This window comes from Typopeltis vanoorti, chromosome 7, assembly GCF_054136105.1.
Source record: "Typopeltis vanoorti isolate ZY-2024b chromosome 7, IOZ_Tvanoo_1.0, whole genome shotgun sequence".
Classification (NCBI taxonomy): Eukaryota; Metazoa; Arthropoda; class Arachnida; order Uropygi; family Thelyphonidae; genus Typopeltis; species Typopeltis vanoorti.
Genome location: NC_143555.1, coordinates 44,083,019 through 44,103,446, shown reverse-complemented (window position 1 = coordinate 44,103,446; position 20,428 = coordinate 44,083,019). Strand labels below are relative to the sequence as shown.

General features: G+C 35.3%; 1 protein-coding gene across 1 annotated transcript in view; it reads right to left on the bottom strand.

The window, feature by feature from the left end:
• mIF2 (mitochondrial translation initiation factor 2) overlaps positions 1–20,428 on the bottom strand; it is a 342,241-nt gene that overhangs the window by 150,746 nt on the left and 171,067 nt on the right. Inside the window, exon 11 of the mRNA XM_090395599.1 lies at positions 18,153–18,231. Within this exon, the coding sequence (XP_090251725.1) occupies positions 18,153–18,231 (79 nt within the window). The remainder of the gene's footprint in view (positions 1–18,152; positions 18,232–20,428) is intronic.

Genomic DNA, 20,428 nt, shown 5'->3' with positions numbered 1-20,428 from the left:
GTGCATGAGACTGCCCCAAATATGGGAGACTTACATCATGAAAACATCAGTCCAATGGCCAAGACAACCCAATATAGCCCACTAGGGGGGCACCATTAGGACTTTAGGAATGATAGTAGTTTCTTATCATCTGCCTCATTTTCTGTTTGTAGTGCCTGCGTGCATGTGCCATATTTGTATGTTCCCATGAAGATGGCAATGTGATATTGCTGAAATATAGGAAGTATTGATTAAAGTTTCTTTTAATTAATATTCCAGTATACGTTGTAAATTCCTTAAATAATTTAATAGAAATAAAAATCACTACATCAAAGCTATATTCTATTTAAGACAATATCAGAGAATAAATCATTCTTTCATGTAGATAGTTTTGTTACAGTAAAAATGATGTCCTAATTTAACATGACAATTGTTTTAAAAGAGGTAAACCGTGAGTAGACATAACTATACATAATAAATAACGGAAAAACTCACGTAGAAATTTTATTTAATAGTATAATTTTCGCCTATGTGTCACAGGCATCTTCAGTACAATTAGGCACAAAAATTAAACACTAACTGACAATTCCAAAAAGCGCCACCTAAGTAGCTGGTGTAAGATAACTAAAAAGGTCAATAACTTTCCTAAAAAAAAAAAAAAAAAAAAAAAATTAATACAATAAAAAGTTAGGAAAGATTAGCTGATTTGTAAAGTACTATCTCCCATAAAGGGGATAGACGTAAGCCGTCGGATCTGTTTAAGTTAGGAGAATGAAGTAGAGTTTCACATGCTTCTTTATAAAGGCGTTCCATGAGAAACTGACTTTTGTGAAGAACTCTTGTCTTTCTCCAATGAACTCTGTGTCTAGTGAAGATGGCATGTTCTGCAAGTCCAGACTTTTCAGGTTTAAAGTATTCAATATAAGATTGGTGTTCTTCTAGCCGAATGGAGGCAGATCTTCCCGTTTGTCCGAAATAACATAATCCACAAGAGCACGGAATCTGGTAGACACCTGGATGATTAAGATGTGGAAGCTTGTCCTTTGGAGAAGTGAGAAAGGTGGAGATTTTTCTAAACAGTCGAAAGGCAACAAAAATATTCAGTGGTTTTAAAATTTTTGCTATACGTTCACTGATGCCTTGTATATAAGGGATGGTAATGCGCGTTATTTCCTCTGTGTTTGAAGAGGGAGATATATTAAACCTACTCAAAGTTCTTTTAATGAAGCAATTCTTATAGCCATTAGATAGAAAGGAAGAAGTTATATATCGTATTTCTTTCTGTAAAAGATCGTCTGTAGAACAAAAGGAGTGGGCCTGATGAACCAGTGTTTTAATAGTTCCTGCCTTTTGACTGGGATGGTGATGAGATTCCGCATGGATATAATGGCCTGTATGAGTCTTCTTTCTATAAACTGAGAAATGTAGGTTACCATCTGGTTGGCGAAGAATTAGAAGATCTAAAAAGGCTAACTGCTTATTTGATTCTACTTCTAGGGTAAATTTGATCCTAGGATGAAATTCTCTTCAACTAGAAGAACTGATACTTATATAAAAAATACTTTGGATTTTAAAAATAAAATTTCAGATCTTCATTTGGACGTTTCTGATATCATGATCAGTTTAGATGTTGTTTCTTTATTTACAAATGTGCCTCTTTCGGAAAGTATTGAATTACTACAACAGGAATTTCCTTCAGACATTGTAAACTTATTTGATTTTGTAATAAATTCTGGTTATTTTTCTTTTAAAAATAAGTTGTATCAACAAATTGAAGGAACAGCAATGGGTAATCCTCTCTCTCCTGCTATCTCCAATTTCTTTATGGAACATTTTGAACAACGTATCTTTGACAATATTTCTCCCAGACCTACTCATTGGTTCAGATATGTCGATGACATTTTTGCTGTATGGAATGGCTCTTCTGATGAACTTCAACAATTTCTCAATAAGTTAAACGCATTTCATCCTAGGATCAAGTTTACCCTAGAAGTAGAATCAAATAAGCAGTTAGCATTTTTAGATCTTCTAATTCTTCGCCAACCAGATGGTAACCTACATTTCTCAGTTTATAGAAAGAAGACTCATACAGGCCATTATATCCATGCGGAATCTCATCACCATCCCAGTTAAAAGGCAGGAACTATTAAAACACTGGTTCATCGGGCCCACTCCTTTTGTTCTACAGACGATCTTTTACAGAAAGAAATACGATATATAACTTCTTCCTTTCTATCTAATGGCTATAAGAATTGCTTCATTAAAAGAACTTTGAGTAGGTTTAATATATCTCCCTCTTCAAACACAGAGGAAATAACGCGCATTACCATCCCTTATATACAAGGCATCAGTGAACGTATAGCAAAAATTTTAAAACCACTGAATATTTTTGTTGCCTTTCGACCGTTTAGAAAAATCTCCACCTTTCTCGCTTCTCCAAAGGACAAGCTTCCACATCTTAATCATCCAGGTGTCTACCAGATTCCGTGCTCTTGTGGATTATGTTATTTCGGACAAACGGGAAGATCTGCCTCCATTCGGCTAGAAGAACACCAATCTTATATTGAATACTTTAAACCTGAAAAGTCTGGACTTGCAGAACATGCCATCTTCACTAGACACAGAGTTCATTGGAGAAAGACAAGAGTTCTTCACAAAAGTCAGTTTCTCATGGAACGCCTTTATAAAGAAGCATGTGAAACTCTACTTCATTCTCCTAACTTAAACAGATCCGACGGCTTATGTCTATCCCCTTTATGGGAGATAGTACTTTACAAATCAGCTAATCTTTCCTAACTTTTTATTGTATTAATTTTTTTTTTTTTTTTTTTTTTAGGAAAGTTATTGACCTTTTTAGTTATCTTACACCAGCTACTTAGGTGGCGATTTTTGGAATTGTCAGTTAGTGTTTAATTTTTGTGCCTAATTGTACTGAAGATGCCTGTGACACACAGGCGAAAATTATACTATTAAATAATATTTCTACGTGAGTTTTTCCGTTATTTATTATGTATAGTTATGACAATTGTTATATTAGATTCTGGATTACCATTCTGGATTACCTATGGTCTTATTTATAATTAACTCTTAGGGAGAAAGGTTAAGTGGGTAGAACATGTGCCTTCCATATTCTTGGGATTTTAGACCATTATTATTGTTAAAATTAGGGTGATTGATAAGAATCTCACAGGCCTCCTTAAATTTACCTCCATACCATGTTTTGGTCTGATGTAAACAATAGGTGCTTTTCCAGTGAATTCTATGTAAAGTGTTCAGGTCATAATCAGAAAGGCCAGCTTGACTATAGTTATTATATTTAATGTTTCGTTTATGTTCCTTTTTTCCAATAGGAATTGTGGATCGTTTCCCCCTATATTTCTCCCTGTTGTCGGAGACTATTAGATTCATTTTTTCTAAGTATGTAGTTCGATACTAGTTAGTACTGCGGAGAAATTCAAATATGTTCATTGGTTTTCCAAATATTGTTGATCTTTAAGTCGAAGATATTTGGATATGAGTTCTGCTTTCTTTGTTTCACAGATGTGATTAGCCGAGTTATCTGTAATCCTCTCAAGGATATTCCAAATATCTGGGTTCAAACAACTTGAAAGTTCAGATTTTAAATTCTGGACCTGGTTTTGTGCAAAAGCCAAGTTCTTTCGAGTAGCCGGGATCTGTTCTCTGAGCAACACCTTCTCCATATGGTGGTATATTCGTAGTGCTTTCACTGAGGTGAATTTTCTTTGGCCTGAAGATACGGTTAAAAATTTACTTCTGCACTACACTCATTCCCCAAGAATTTACGGTCTACCAAAGATTCACAAACAAAACATACCACTCGGGCCAGTAGTCAGAGGTATAGACAGGCAAAATTATCACCTAGCCAAAAAAACTAGTGTCAACACTCAAGGAGTTCTGCCCTCTTCACACATGTCCCAATCAGTGACACAATCCTTCTATTACAGGACAAATTGTCTCCCGATATCACAGTGCTCTTTGCACATATACTATGTTCTGGCTATTTTGTGTGGCAAAACACTTTCTACCAACAAAAAGAAGGAACAGCAGTGGCCTCACCATTACCCCCCCCCCCACACACACACACTGCTAACTTTTACATGGAACATTTTGAGCAACATGCTCTAGATTCCTCTACTTTAAAGCCCAAAATCTGGCTTAGATATGTTGAAGATGTTTTTGCTATCTAGCCCTATGGCCACCAGACATTAGACACTTTCCTATGCCACCTAAACAAACAACACAAACACATACAATTCACAATTGAGATTGAAAAGCAGAACACACTTCCGTTTCTAGATACACTCATCACACGTCACCTTGCTGGCAGTCTTTCCTTCACTGTTTACTAGAAACTGACACATACTGGCCAATATATACATATAAACTCCTACTACCACCACCCAACACAAAAACTAGGTGTCATTAATATATTAGAAAACAAAAGCTTTGAAGATTTACTCCAAAGAACAAGAACTTACAGATGAATTAAAAGTTACCAGCATTACCTTCCTAAAAAATGGTTACAGCGAAAATACTATCAACAAAATTCTGTACAAGACCTCATTTAAACACAAAAATACATTAGACTACAATAAAACTGTAACCATTCCATACATTAAAGGGATATTATTATTATTATTATTATTTGACACCTCCAGGGAGTCCAAAGGCTCATCAAGGGAGAGTGCCAACAGCATCAAATGATTGTTCCCCTTCCAACTACTAACTGCCCTCAAACTTACTTAACTGGGATGTTAGTAGCAGAGGCTCTACCAATCGACCAAAACTGAATACTAGAAATACAACCTTAAAGCTACTTTTCAACCTCCTGCAAAATTAAAGAACTTACTTAACTCATCAAAGAATCCACTCCCTCCACTGTCCCAGCCTGTAGTATACTGTATTTATTGCACCTGTAATTTGCCTATATAGGAGAAACAGGATGCACAATTTCTATCAGAAAAAAGGAACATAAACAACACATTAAATATAATAACTATGATCAAGCTGTCTTTCTGATCATGCCCTGAACACTTTACATAGAATTGGCTGAAAAAGCACCTGTTGTTTACATCACCAAAACATGGTATGAACGTAAATTTAAGGAGGCTTGTCAGATTCTCATCAACCACCCTAATTTTAACAATAATGACAGTCTAAAAATCCCAAGAATATGGAAGGCACATATTCTACCCACTTAACCTTTCTCCCTAAGATTTAATAATGAATAGAATATTTCTCTGATGTTGTCTTAAATAGAATATAGCTTTGATGTAGTGATTTTTATTTCATTTATTTATTGTAATTTTATTTTATTTTCACTAGAGTCAGGCCAGTAAAATAACTGTTGATCAATTCATTGTCTCTTCAGCATACTGTATGAAATGTAATTTAGCTTGTATATATATATATATATATACAGAGAGAGAGAGAGAGAGAGAGAGAGAGTGTGTGTGTGTGTGCACGTGCTCCAGATGATGACTTTAATATGAAGGTCAAAACATCGGGAAATTAAAATAATTATTTATAACACAGTTGTAGAGTCCATAATTTGTGTAAAATGAATTAAATGCATATATTTTTATGTTCAACTTAATGATACAGTTTGTATCATTGAACATACAATCATTCATAAAATCTGGTTGATCAGATCTTTCTCTTCATAACCCAAACCATCCAACACTTTTGTCGGATGGATTGGGATATCTGAGATCATTCTTGTCATCCCAATCCATCTGGAAAAAGCTGTGACAAAAATGACCTCTATTGTACTTTAACCCATTCATTTATTTCAATGTTGCAACACTTCTCTTCTAATAAAATACACAAAGCAAAATTTACTGACTGACTATATTTCAGACACTCTACCACCTATTCTCCAACAAATTATTTTCAGTTAAATTCCCATATTTATTTAAGCTACCACACTAATCTGATACTTTGATCATCTTCAGTGACTTCTTTCCAAAACTGACCATTAGTACACTGCACTAAATCAGACTTATTTCTTACTATGTGCAGTATTTCATTCACCTATTTCTAAGCAGTGGTTCCATATTAACCTGAGAGTGTCTTTTGTACTATCACCAACATTTAATGTGATTCTCATACACAGAGTCAGTACATTCTGTCAAAATTCTATCTTTATAGAATAACAGCTGCTGTTTTACTCTGTCTGTGCTGTATTTTGAAGTATTTTATTTCAGTATTTTGAAGCATTTTATTTCAGTTGCACTGGTATAAAAGAAAGTCAAAACTATATAGAACATATTTATTCAAATTAGCATTAACAACCAATGCAGAGTGTATGAGTGCACTAATTCTCAAAGGAAAATGTCTATTAAATATCATCATCAGTGCCCATAGGTCCAATGCCTATTGGTATCTGATACAATTTTCATTATTCTTTGCCATTCCCTTCTGTCCACTGCAAAGTGACTCAGATCCCACAAACTCTTTTCACACCACTCCTTCACATCATTTACTCAATCTCATTTTGGCCCTCCCCTTCTGTTTATACTGTCCACTGTACCAAACAGGAAGATTTTTTATCTTTTGGCTGTTAATCATCCTGCAGATTATGTCCAAAAAAGCTGGAGTTTCCTTCACAGTATTTTTTGCATTAGATTCTTTTTGCAGTTTACTTTTCTATACAGTCATACCCCGCCTTACGCCAATCCGGAGTTAAGCGGTTTCTTATATGTACGTATTTCAGTCCCGCTTCACCACTAGTCGTATCTTTCCGGTGCCAGCCGCATTCGCCAATGTCACACATGCAGTGAACAAGCACTAACGTGTTCCATGTGGTCTCCATTCAAACATGATTTTTATAGTCTACAAACCTTGCGATTGTTTAATGTTATGTTCTTGATAAAAATTTTATCACATAAAAAAATAATAATGTCATCCAAAAGAAGCAAGTCCGATTTCTTCTACAGCTAGCAAGAAAAGAAAAACATTGACTTTGAAAACAAAACTCAACATTATCAAGGATTTTGAAGGCAGAATGAAAATTTGTGAGCTAACAAAGAAGTTCGATCTACAGGAATCCACAGTAAGAACAATCATAAAAGAAAGGTTTGCAGATTTTGGAGGACATAGATTCTAATGAGGAACGAATTGTAGACACAAGGCAAAGAATAAAAAAATCATTAGCTTGCTATGAAGAAAGTTTGCATGACAAGACAAAGACATTATGCCGTCAGACGAATCTATTAGATTTTATGAAACCATCGACATCAAAAATAACTTTGATTATATTTCTTAAACAATATAGGTGTTTTTGTAAACCTTTGGTCCCAATTAACTAATATTTTGTATGTTTGTATAGATAAAGTACATGCAAAATTATACCTAGAGTTACGCAAATTCGACTTACGCGCTTTTTGTTGGTCCCACCTACCGCGTAACTTCAGGGTATGATTGTACTGTTATTCATTCATCCATTTCATCAGATCTTTCTACAGCATGCTCTTTCAAAAGCCAATATTCATTGTACAGTCTTTGACCATTATCCATGTGTAACAAATAGATGGCATTTATGAATATGCGTGTTTTCAGCAGTCTTAGCTTTGTGGCATGCTCATTGATTTACTTTTCCATATCTTGCCAACTGCCTGGAGGTTTATTTTTGCTTTTGCTATATGCGAGATTTTAGTCTTTTTTTAGTCTAAATTTGTGCATTATGTTGCTCCTTAAGTACATGAAACTCCTAACCTCTTCCAGCTCACGTTTGTTGACCTTTATCTGCTTTTCATTCTGTTCTCTCCGACTACTATATCACTGTTGTAGCTCTTTTCAATTATAAGAAATTCTACCCTCTTCTATCAGTCTATAACTCTTTCCTTCTTCACTTAACTTCAGCACTAAACTTTGCAGTTCTTCATCTTACTCAACACTGACTATGCCATTTACAAATTGTAAATTATTGATTTTTGTACCTCAAACTGGAATTCTCCTTATATTCTCCTTTGTGGCATCCATTGTTCTTACCAACAGTATGATAAAGATGCTTGGGGATGTTAGGTCACCTTGTTTTGTGCCTCGTTGTCCATGGAACCATCTTCCTGTTTCTCAACAATTTCTCACAGCAGCCAGCCTCTGCATTATCACTGATATTCTGTAATAAATATATCAGGTTCTCATCCACTCTATAAGATTTGCATACAGCCCATGCCACTTTCTGATCTATACTGTTGAATGTTTTTTGAAAGTTGGCAAAGGAGGCAGGAATATTTTTATGTAGAACTTCTGTCTCTTCTGAATCTTGCTTGTTCATCTTCTAGATTTTCATACACTAGTTTCTTATTCTTTATGTTAACATCATTATAAATACTTTTCCCACATGACACTTGTTACAACAATTCTTCAGTAGTTTTGGTAGTCCATTTTGCTTCCCCTTTTTGTGAATGGGTATTAAAATTGATTTTGTACATTCTTTTGGTGTTTTCCTTTCATCCCATGCAATGTTACACAATCAGCATATTTCTATCATCATCTAATTTTCAACATCTTTCCAAAGCATATCTCCTTGCAGACAAACATGTCTGCAAGGAGATGTGCTTTGCATTATGGGATACTGAGGCAAGTGATGAGAAGTTATACTACCTTTGCCACAAGTTGCCCCAGTCCTGAAAGATACTTCAGGTGCAAATTTTGTTTGCTTACACTTGGATAATGGATTAAACCAACTATATAATTTCTTGGTATCTTTAATTTATTATTAATTATACTGGCTGCACCATTTGTTTTGATATTATCTCTATAATGATTATTTCTAATTCTGAGTATTTATTAATGCACAAGAGTTCAATTCTGATTGGTGCAATGACTTTTGTTTCTTTCAGAATCCGGAAAATCACTGACTCAAGACCAAATACAAAAAATATACACATTTAATAAAACTAAAACAATATATATACTGTAAACAAAATTATATAACTACAAAATACTGGATCCAAGACCTTCTAAAATAAACCTACATTTTGGAGATCAGCCATTCTCTGACTTTATTACTGGTTTGTTTAACATATACTTAATCACGTCTACCAGACTAAACACCTTGTTTACACAGTAACAAAATGTTCATAGTCAGTTTCTTTAAGGTCTTTTTCTGAAGATATAAAATTTTCTTCTTCTTTTCCATAGCATCCTTTCTTATAACCCATATGTAGCACACATTATTAATCTTGTCTCTTAAGTATAAATATTCTGAATTCACTGAAGTATAAGTACTCTTACAGTTCAATTCTGCTAATTTTTGTACAAGTGAAAAAGGTTTCTTCTACTGCTTTATCTAAATTGTGCTAATTCTGTCGCCTTTTCCAGTAGAAATAACAAATAGATCCGGCATCCTTAAGACAGATGAAACTTTCCAATCAGCATTTCCAATCTAAACACTCCAATGTTCTAGGAACATTCCAATCTAAAGGAATGTTCCTAGAACATTCCTTTAGAATGTCACTTGCAATCTTCTTTCACTACGCATTATTCCCGCTTCCTATGCAGGGTTCGCATGTTACTTAGATGCAACTACTTGTCAGTATCACCCTGTTGCCTAGTCTGCTGCTGGGGGGGGTTAATTTTTGGCTGTAGAAGCCTATATTCATGGGGCCGGTTTGCCTGCTTGCGGGATGAAAAATGGCAGATAAACTGGCGGAAAAAACCCTACTGCCGTGCCCAAGACCGAATAACTTGGCTATGCCTGAGGAAGATCCTCAAGTTCCTCACGTCTTCGACGGTAATCGAACCTGGGACACTCCTTCTCCAGGCATATGGTTGCAAAGCAACTAGGCTAACAGATTGCAATATCTTCTTTTATTTACCAATACTTATTTACAGTCTTAACTTCACTTTAAAGGCTCACAGTTCTACGATTTCTTTTTCAGAATCTTCAATTCATATTCCTCCGAATGTCACATATAACTAAATAAACTTCATAAGAACAAAATTCCTCCTTCTGCATTCTTATTAAACTTCCATTAGCTTGTCTTGTTTCCCCCATTATTTAAATACTGAATGCTCTCTTTTCTCTCGACTGTCAATTACGCATCAAACGCCTTGGTGAGTGCACATTCCATGAAAGTGGCAAGCAAGAAGTTAAGTATAATGGCTGACGTGTTATCTCCATTAGCGTAATTATAATGCCTTTATAAAACACAACACTTGATAATTTTAAATTAGAATAACATTTCTGAAAGTAACAACTATCCAAATCCAGTAAGAACATAAATTTTTTAATTGCTTTACATTTCATTTTGACAAAATAACATCAATAATGGGCACTTCGCAAGTGCCGACAATGATTGTTATGAAACCAAAACTAATAATGTGCTAACATAAACAATTTGTAAAAATATTCATAATTTTAAATTATGATTATTTTTACACCTCTGTGCTTGGTGTATAACTGAGAGGAGACCTCCACATAACCTTTAAAGGAATGAGGAGAACCGATAAGGCTTCTGACCTAATGTCCAATCCTCACCTTCTCGTGGTGCACCGTGTTAGGTATCTACCTGGATACTGAATGAACGAGGATGGGCTGACAACTTGGGATTTAGTCGACCAAATTGTATCCTTATTGTGTCATTTAATATTGTGGTTAAACCACAATATTAAATGATCGGTACTATCAATATAAAAAGCCTGAATGGCAAAGAAATGGAGCTGGCTGAGGAATTGGATAAGTACCAGATTGATATAATAGAAAGAATTGAAACAAAAAAAGGCAAAAACTGGTGAGAACTTTCTGAGCAAATAAATACAAAATGTTATATTCAGGCATTGATAATCAAGGAAAAGATGGAATAGCCATAGTATTCAACACTAAACATGAAGCTAATCTTCTTGAATGGTAGGCAGTCTCAAGTAGAGTAATGTGGGAAAATATCAGAAGACAATGCGACTTATTTGTGCCTTGGTCCCATAGAAGGTTCAACTAATGTAGAAGTGGAGGAATTTTTGAGGCTTCAGAAAAAGCAGCGGACACAATGAAAAAGGAAAAGTTGGTCCTTGTTGGGGATCTAAATAGCAGAGTAGGAAATGACTGTCAGACATACAAAAATATTTTAGGAAAATTTGGAGAAAAGAGCTAAGCTAATAATAACGGAAAATACCTGTTGGATTTCTGCTCAGGGCATGGACTGGTTATTACTAACACCATGTTCCAACATACAAATATGCACAAATTCACATGGAGAGAAGAGGCAAGGAATAAGAAAAGTCTCATTGACTATGTTATTGTTGATAGTGATGTTTTCTCCCTGGTGCAGGACACCAGAGTGTACAGAGGATTTGAATTGGAAGTGATCACTATTTAGTCATAAGCAGGATAAAATTGAATATCATATTGAAAACAAGAACATGTATCATCATCATCATCAAATTCCTGCGATGTACCATCAAGGGCATCATCATCATCAAATTCCTGCGATGTACCATCAAGGGGTGTACAGGATATGATAATACTACACGAAAAAAAATTACATCATTACTAACTTCCTATCTATAATTTTCCTCCAAATCAGTCTGTTACTTGTCAAGACTCCAACATTATCAGATCTTATATTTCTATCATCCAAGGCACTTTGTACTGCATCAATCCACCTACATCTTGGTCTTCCTCTTGGTTGTTTTGCTGCCAACCTGGCAGAGAACACTTGTTTTGCTAATCTTTCTTCGCCCATTTTGTTTAAGTGACCATACCACCTGAGATTAGCTCTGGTAACGCATTCCTGGATGTTGACAATGTCAAGTTCTTTCCTAATATCCTCGTTTTTAATATGATATTGCCATTGATGCCATCTGTTCATGCCTATAATCTTTCTCAGGACTCTCATATCTGCGGTCTCTAGTCTTTGGTCAAGTGTTTTACTTCTGACCCAGCTCTCAGATCCATAAGTGAAAACTGGTTTGAAAACTGTCTTGTATACAGCTAATTTAGTGTTCCGACTAATTTCTCTCTTATTCGATATGAATTTATTCATTTGACTTCCTACCATACCAGCTTTGCTGCTTCTGTTGTCTATTTCTATATTTAATTTACCATCTTCAGTAAAAATCGTGCCTAAGTAGCTGAAATGTTTCACTTGTTCCACAGGTTCTCCATTCACAACACAGTTGACATTTTGAATGATTCTACCTATTTTCATTGTCTTTGTCTTTTTAATGCTGACCTTCATACCATATCTATTACAACAGTTATTCAATTTAGTTAGAGAATCTTGCAGACTTGTAGCAGATTTATTTAGAAGTATAACATCATCCGCATAAAGCAAAGAGCTGACATTAACAACATCTCCAATTTTGATATCATGTTTAATACCACTTTCCTTCATAATGATATATATAGATAATGAATAACAGAGGGGATAATGCACATCCTTGTGTCACACCAGATTTAACATTAAACCATCTTCCTGTACTTCCTTCAATTCTAACTGCTGACTTACAACTCAAATAAAGACTAAGTATTGCTTGATATAATGCCCCATTGACACCATATAACTGCAGCGTATTGAATAGCTTCTCTCTTGGCACCTTGTCATATGCCTTTTCCAAATCGACAAAACTTAAATACAGATCTTTATTATATTCATATGCTTTCTCAACTATCTGTAGTAAAGTGAAGATCTGATCCTGACAGCCTCTATTTGGCCTGAATCCAGCTTGTTCTTCACCAAGCTTTTCTTCCACAATTCTTCTCAACCATTTCTCAAGTATACTTGCATAGATCTTGCCAGGAACACTCAGTAGGGAAATACCTCTGTAATTCTCCCATTCAGTTTTATTTCCCTTTTTATATATGGATAATATGAGAGCTCTACTCCAATCATCGGGAATTCGTCCCTCTGTCCAGGCTTTCTGAACTATGCAGTGCAGCCACTGTACGACTCTTATACCACCATACTTCAGCATTTCTGGTCGAATATCATCTACTCCTGCTGCCTTTCCACATTTCAAGCCTTTGTTGGCTTTTTCTACTTCAAGTATGGATATGTATTCCTGACTGCATGCCTGGTCAGTGTTTTTTTACCACTGTGCTGTCATCACTGCTTGTTTCATTTAGCAGTTTTTCAAAGTAATTACTCCATACCTCAAGGATATCTTTTTCTCCTGTTTTCATGTCACCTCTAACTCCTTTTACAGCACTCTTTCCTCCGTTCCTAAGCTTCTTCAACAACCTCCAGAATATTTTGCCACCTTCTTGATATTTATTTTCTATATTCCTGCCAAAGTCCTCCCATGACTTTTGTTTAGCTAGTTTTACACAGTGTTTAGCATTCTTGCATTTGTCTCTGTATTCTCTAAGAGCACAAGCTGACTTATTTGACAGGAACTTTTGATATGCTTTCTTCTTTTGCTTCACTGCCTCTTTAACTTCCTGTATCCACCAGGGAGTTCTCATTTTTTTTTCCTTGCAGACAACATCACCATATGCCTCTCTGGCAGAATCAATCAATGTTTTCTGCAGAGTTTGCCACTGAATCTCCACGGTTTGATTCCTGTTCTCAAACTCTTTCATTTTTTTCTTCAATAATCTTTGTGTATTTTAGTCTACAGTTCACATCTGAGAGCTGCTCAACTTTTATTCGCTTTAAAACTTTCTTACATGTTATTCTTTTCAATATGAAATTCAATTTTATCCTGCTCAAGACTAAATAGTGATCACTTTCAATTTCAAATCCTCTGTACACTCTGGTGTCCTGCACCTGGGAGAAAACATCACTATCAACAATAACATGGTCAATGAGACTTTTCTTATCCCTTGCCTCTTCTCTCCATGTGAATTTGTGCACATTTTTATGTTGGAACATGGTGTTAGTAATAACCAGTCCATGTCCTGAGCAGAAATCCAACAGATATTTGCCATTATTATTAGATAGAAAGAACATGTAAGAAAGTTTTAAAACTAATAAGAGTTGAGCAGCTCTCAGATGTGAACTGTAGACTGAAATATACAATCATTATTGAAGAACAAATGAAAGAGTTTGAGAACAGGAATCGAACCTTGGAGATACAGTAGCAAGCTCTGAAGAAAACATTGATTGATTTAGCCAGAGAGGCATGTGGTGAGGTTGTCTGCAAGGATAGAAAAATCAGAACTCCATGATGGACACAGGAAGTTAAACAGGCAGTGAAGGAAAAGAAGAAAGCATATCAAAAGTTCTTGGCAAATAAGTAAGCTTGTGCTCTTAGAGAATACAGAGACAAAAGCAAGAAAGCTAAACACTGTAAAACTAGCTAAACAAAAGTCATTGGAAAACTTCAGTAAGAACATAGAAAATAAATATCAAGAAGGTGGCAAAATATTCTAGAGGATGTTGTTGAAGAAGCTTAGAAATGGAAGAACATGTGCTGTAAAAGGAATTAGAGATGATAAAGGTGATATGAAAACTGGAGAAAAAGATATCCTTGATGTATGGAGTAATTACTTTGAAAAATTGCTAAATGAAACTAGCAGTGATGACAGCACAGTGATAAAAAAAAACACTGACCAGGCATGCAATCAGGAATACCTGGTGCTATAGGTTGACCAACCAACCTCCTGTGTATGGGCCCAACATAAAAAAATATAAAAAAACATATCCATACTTGAAGTAGAAAAAGCCACCAAAAGTCTGAAATGTGGAAAGGCAACTGGAGTAGATGATATTCAACAAGAAATGCTCAAGTATGGAGGAATAAAAGACTTACAGTGGCTGCACTGCATAGTATAGAGGGCCTGGAAAGAGGGATGAATTCCAGATTGGAGTGGAGCTCTCATAGTACCCTTATACAAAAAGGGAAATAAAATTGAATGTGGGAATTACAGAGGTATTTCTCTGAGTGTTCCTGGTAAGATTCATGCCAGTATACTTGAAAAAACGGTTGAGAAGGATTGTGGAAGAAAAGCTTGGTGAAGAACAAGCTGGATTCAGGCCAAACAGGGGCTGCCAGGAGCAGATCTTCACTTTATGACAAATAGTTGAGAAATCATGGGAATATAACAAAGATCTGTATTTAAGTTTTGTAGATCTGGATAAAGCATATGACAAGGTGTGCCAAGAGAGAAGCTATTCAAAACGCTACAGTCATATGGTGTCAGTGGGACATTATATCAAGCAATACTTAGTCTTTATTTGAGTTGTAAGTCAGCAGTTAGAATTGAAGGAAGTACAGGAAGATGGTTTAATGTTAAATCTAGTGTGAGACAAGGATGTGCATTATCCCCTCTATTATTCATTATCTATATGGATCACATTATGAAGGAAAGGTGTATTAAATCTGATATCAAAATTGGTGATGTTAATCTCAGCTCTCTGCTTTATCTAGATGATAAAGCAGAGAGCTGAATTCTAAATAAGCTTCTAAATAAATCTGCTACAGTGTGCAAGATTCCCTAACTAAATCGAAGAACTGATGTAATAGATATGGTATGAAGTTCAGCAATAACGACAAAGACAATGAAAATAGGCAGAATCATTGACAATATTAATTGTATTGTGAATGGAGAACCTATAGAAACAAGTAAAACATTTCAGCTACTTAGGCACGATTTTTAGTGAAGATGGTAAATTAAATATGGAAATAGACAACAGAACAAAGAAAGCTGGTATGGTAGGAAGTTAACTGAATAAATTTATATGGAATAAGAAAGAAATTAGCCAAAACACTAAATTAGCTGTATACAAGACAGTGTTTAAACCAATTTTAACTTATGGATCTGAGAGCTGTGTTAGAAGTAAAACACTTGGCCAAAGACTAGAGACCACAGATATGAGAGTCCTGAGAAAGATTACAGGCATGAACAGATGGCATCAATGGCAATATCATATTAAAAATGAGGATATTAGGAAAGAACTTGACATTGTCAGCATCCAGGAATGCGTTAGCAGAGCTAATCTCAGGTGGTATGGTCACTTAAACAGAATGGGCAAAGAAAGATTAGCAAAACAAGTGTTCTCTGCCAGGTTGGCTGGAAAAAGACTCAGAGGAAGACCAAGATATAGGCAGATTGTTACGGTAATAAGTGCATTAGAAGATAGAAATATAGGATATGAAAATGTTGAAGCCTTAATAGGGAACAGATTGATTTGAAGGAAAATTGTAGATAGGAAGTTAGTAATGATGTAAATTTTTCATGTAGTACTATCATATCCTGTTCATCCCTAGAGGGTAAATGTCAGGAATTTGATGATGTGCTTGATGGTGATATTTTTTTTCAATTCATGAATTAACTTATTTTGGACCTTAACATCTTGCTGTATCCTACATAACTCTGAACAGTATCTCATTCATATGGTTTGATCTTTTTCATCTTTTATGATCCTCTGTTTTTGGATTGATTTCTTTTTGTTGTTTCTGCTCATCTTATATACTTTTCTTGTTCTGTATTCACAGTATTTATTGATATCTATGCACTATAACCACTTTATCTCTTCTCTAATGGCCCTCTTTATTTGATGGCATTTCACTCTATACTGCTCTTCCATTTTTCTAGAAATATTTCTCCTAATCTTTAATGCCTCTTTTTTTTTTTTCTTCTTGAATTAGCTTTAATGTCTTTTGTGAGATACACCCCTTTCTTTGGCTTCTCTGTCTTTGTGACTGTTATTTCCACAGCTCTGTTAATTGCTGACACCATTTTGTTGTTTCCATCTTCCAGTTCCTTTTCTGTAATGGATTTCAGTTCTTTCTCAAGTACTTTGCTATACACTTTTTCTGTGATTTTGATTTCTACAATCAGTGATCCACCCTTATATTTCTCTGGCTGTGAAATTGTGTTTTCACTTGTTGTCTGAGTTTCAAAGTGATGTTGGCAATCACTAAACTATGACTGACCTATTCTATTTCTACTCGGTAACAGCCATGTCCACTTTCTACAATATTTTCGCTAGAATTTTATATTGCAAATTGCCATATCATGTGTCAAGGCAAACTCAAACATTCTTTCTCCTCTTTCACTGCTTTCTCCATATCCATATTTGCTAGATTTTCTTTCCCATCCCTCATTGTATGTTCCAATCTTGGCATACCAGTCTCCTCCAACAATCAGTATATCTTCTGTGGTACTGATTCAAAGATCACTTCCAAGTAGCTAGAATTGGTTAAATGGTCTTACTGCAAATCTTGCCATTATCATTCATTCTTTCAAGGTATACTGGTTTGTATCCAAATAATCTTTTCTTCCTGTTTTACTCAGAAGAAATTCAAATCCTGCTTTGTATTTTGTGCTATTTCCAGACCAGATGACCTTTCTGCCTTTCATCTCCCCTGACTCTGTCCAGGCCAACTCCCCAAATCCAACGATGTCACACTGGTATCACCCAATCTCCTTGCAAAGCAAGTCTAGCTTTCCAGGAGCCCATACATTCCATGTTCCTACTGACAGCATGGCTCTTGATAGTTTTACTCTTATTGTACTTCTTTTGGTATCTGACTTGTTGATTCAATCCTGATGGCTCAGCTGGATTGAATATCACCTGGATATACACACACCTTGCTTATCCTGGCAATGTCTGAGCCAGCATGTTGTACTTTTTCTATGTATTTTCATATTGCACTAGATTTCAATCATGTTTGTTTTTACAGTTAGTGCATCAACACTCATCTGACCAACAATAATAGTTCATTAAGCTGCCCCTAACATGAGAAACTGATGCTGTTTACAGCCAAGCAGTATCTGATACTGCTTGGCTATTGACATAAGAAGTATTTCATTTCACTCCTATAACTCATATTTGAGATATTCCTCTATCTGCCACCTGGAGATGTGCCCTCAAGGGGACTGGAATTAATTGACTGGAATTCCTGGAGGAATCCGTTTAGGTCTGTGCTAATCTATACCCTTGTAATGAATAGTCTGACCATCAGAGTGAGTAATTAGTTGAACCAATAAGGATTAAAGTGAACAGGATAATCAAATCTATGAAATTAAAATTAGTGAAGGATCATTTCTGGTTCATCTGAAACAATGCATTTCTGTTTATGTAATATGCTATAAACATGCTTATTGAAATGAATTACATTTTATGTTTGAAAAATTACAATCAAATTCAAGACAATCCCAAATCAACAAAAATATATTTTCAAGATAAAATTACCATGTGAATGAAAATGCTTATTTTATAACTTCATAAATATTTCTAGTATTGGACTCTTTATTTTACCTTTGCCCAAGCAGATCCTGCCACAAGAAATGCACTCTTTTTTAAGGTACCTCTCTGAATTAAAACAGTTGAAAATTTCCTAAGATAAATAACTGAAATTAACATCATATATTTAGGATGAATTAACATCATAAATATATCAACTTTCTACCATTTTCTAAAGTTTCAGAGTTTTTCAGATTTTCACTTATCAAATTTGAAACCTTACACTCATATTGTACTAGACAAGAAATTATAAGAAAATTAGTTAAGAAATTATAAGGTACTCGCAATGAATTGATTGCCAATACCAATCATCCTTACATCTACCAAAGTTTAACATTAAGGGGTTGAATATTAGTTGAAGAGTGAAGCCAGCCAGTGCTTAGCAAAATTCTATAGACCTCAAGTTTGAAACAACTTTAGAAAATAAGTTTTTGTTCAAATGTATCAAGGATCAAAACAGCTATTAAATACCATAGTTCATAATACATAATAATACATAATAATGTATTATTATGTATATAATAATACATTATTAATAGCTCCAGGTTCAAAATGTTAGATATCACGTAGTACACTGATGGAAGAATTTATTTTTGAAAGTTCTCGGCGAGTTTAGCACTATTATGGGAACAGTTATACACTACTCGCCGAGAACTTTCAAAAATAAATTCTTCCATCAGTGTACTACGTGATATACTATCTAACATTTTGAACCTGGAGCTATGGGATATCCTGGATAGCATCTCTGACTCTACAGCCAACAAAGAATTTGCCAAAGTTAAAAACCGGCACCAGAAGAAATTTGAAATCCTCCACCAATGCAATGCTATGCAGCAGCAGCAATAACATCAAGATGCCATCGTGGTGAACTTATCATTGGTAACCTTAACCAAAGAAGCCACAAGTGCATAAGTCGGGGACACAATTTTGCCATTACTCCTAAAGAAGTTCCAAAAGCTGAAATAATGGTTTCCGTTGAATGTGGGATATACGAACTGTCTCCAGCAATAGCCAATAATATTCGGTTAGATGTGGCCAATATCCTAATCCATTCTAAACCTCACAAAAATAATATCCCACAAAAAGAAATAATGGCTCTAAAAGAGCTACGCAATAATAACCACGTTACCATAACCAAATCAGACAAAGGAAACGCAACCGTAGTGATGGATACAACAGAATATGAAAGCAAAATGCACGCACTTCTCCAAGACCAGTCAACATATCAAATTATAGATCGAGATCCCACCAACTCACAAAGGAATAAAGGTGTGCAAGTTATTGAACAAAGTCATTTCCTGGCCAAAAGAAACAGTCAACAAACTCAAACCCTTTCATGTTAAAACACCCAGGATATTATGGAGCTCCAAAAATTCACAAACAAGGTACACCTTTACACTTTATTGTAGATAGTATAATAGAGTGTAAAGGTCCGACATATAAACTAGCTAAACATTTAGCCAAACTACTAGGCACTTGTACAAACAATCCTCCCTCTTTTGTTAAAAATTCTACTCACCGAAAAAGTATTTTAGAAAACCACACCTTAAATAGTTCAGACTTAATGGTGAGTTTTGATATCACATCATTATTCACGAATTACCATTAACTGAAACACTTAACTTACTAAATTCACAATTTCCTCCTAATATATTTCAGCTATTTAAATTCACAGTACAGGCAGGTTATTTACATGGAAAGGGAAAATATACAAAAATTAGATGGGACAGCTATGGGATTCCCCCCCCCCCCCCTAGCCAACTTCTACATAGAACATCTGGAAAAGTTAGCTATCAACACAGCCTCTCTCAAACCTAGTCTCTGGCTACGCTATGTTGATGATGTGTTGGCTATTTGGCAACATGGCCCAGACACATCGAATACATTTTTAGTGCATCTAAATAGCCAACATCCTAAAATCCACTTTACAATGGAACTAGAAGCCAATGACTGCCTGACTTTCCTGGACACACTGATCACACGTCTTCCAGAAGGTTCCTTATCATTCTTGGTTTATAGAAAACCCACACATACAGGGAGATATTTACACAAACAATCACACCATCACCCTTCTCAACAATATGATATCTTAAAAACACTAACCTATAGAGCAATTTGTTCCAATGACGTTGCTCTCACTGATGAACTTTCTCACCTGCGTCACACCTTCCTGACCAATGGCTATTAACCCCCATAAGATAGATAAAATACTAAATGCTACCCCAAAATCCCCCCCCCCCACTATCTACTGCAGAAGACTACAACAAAACTATCACCATCCCATACATTAA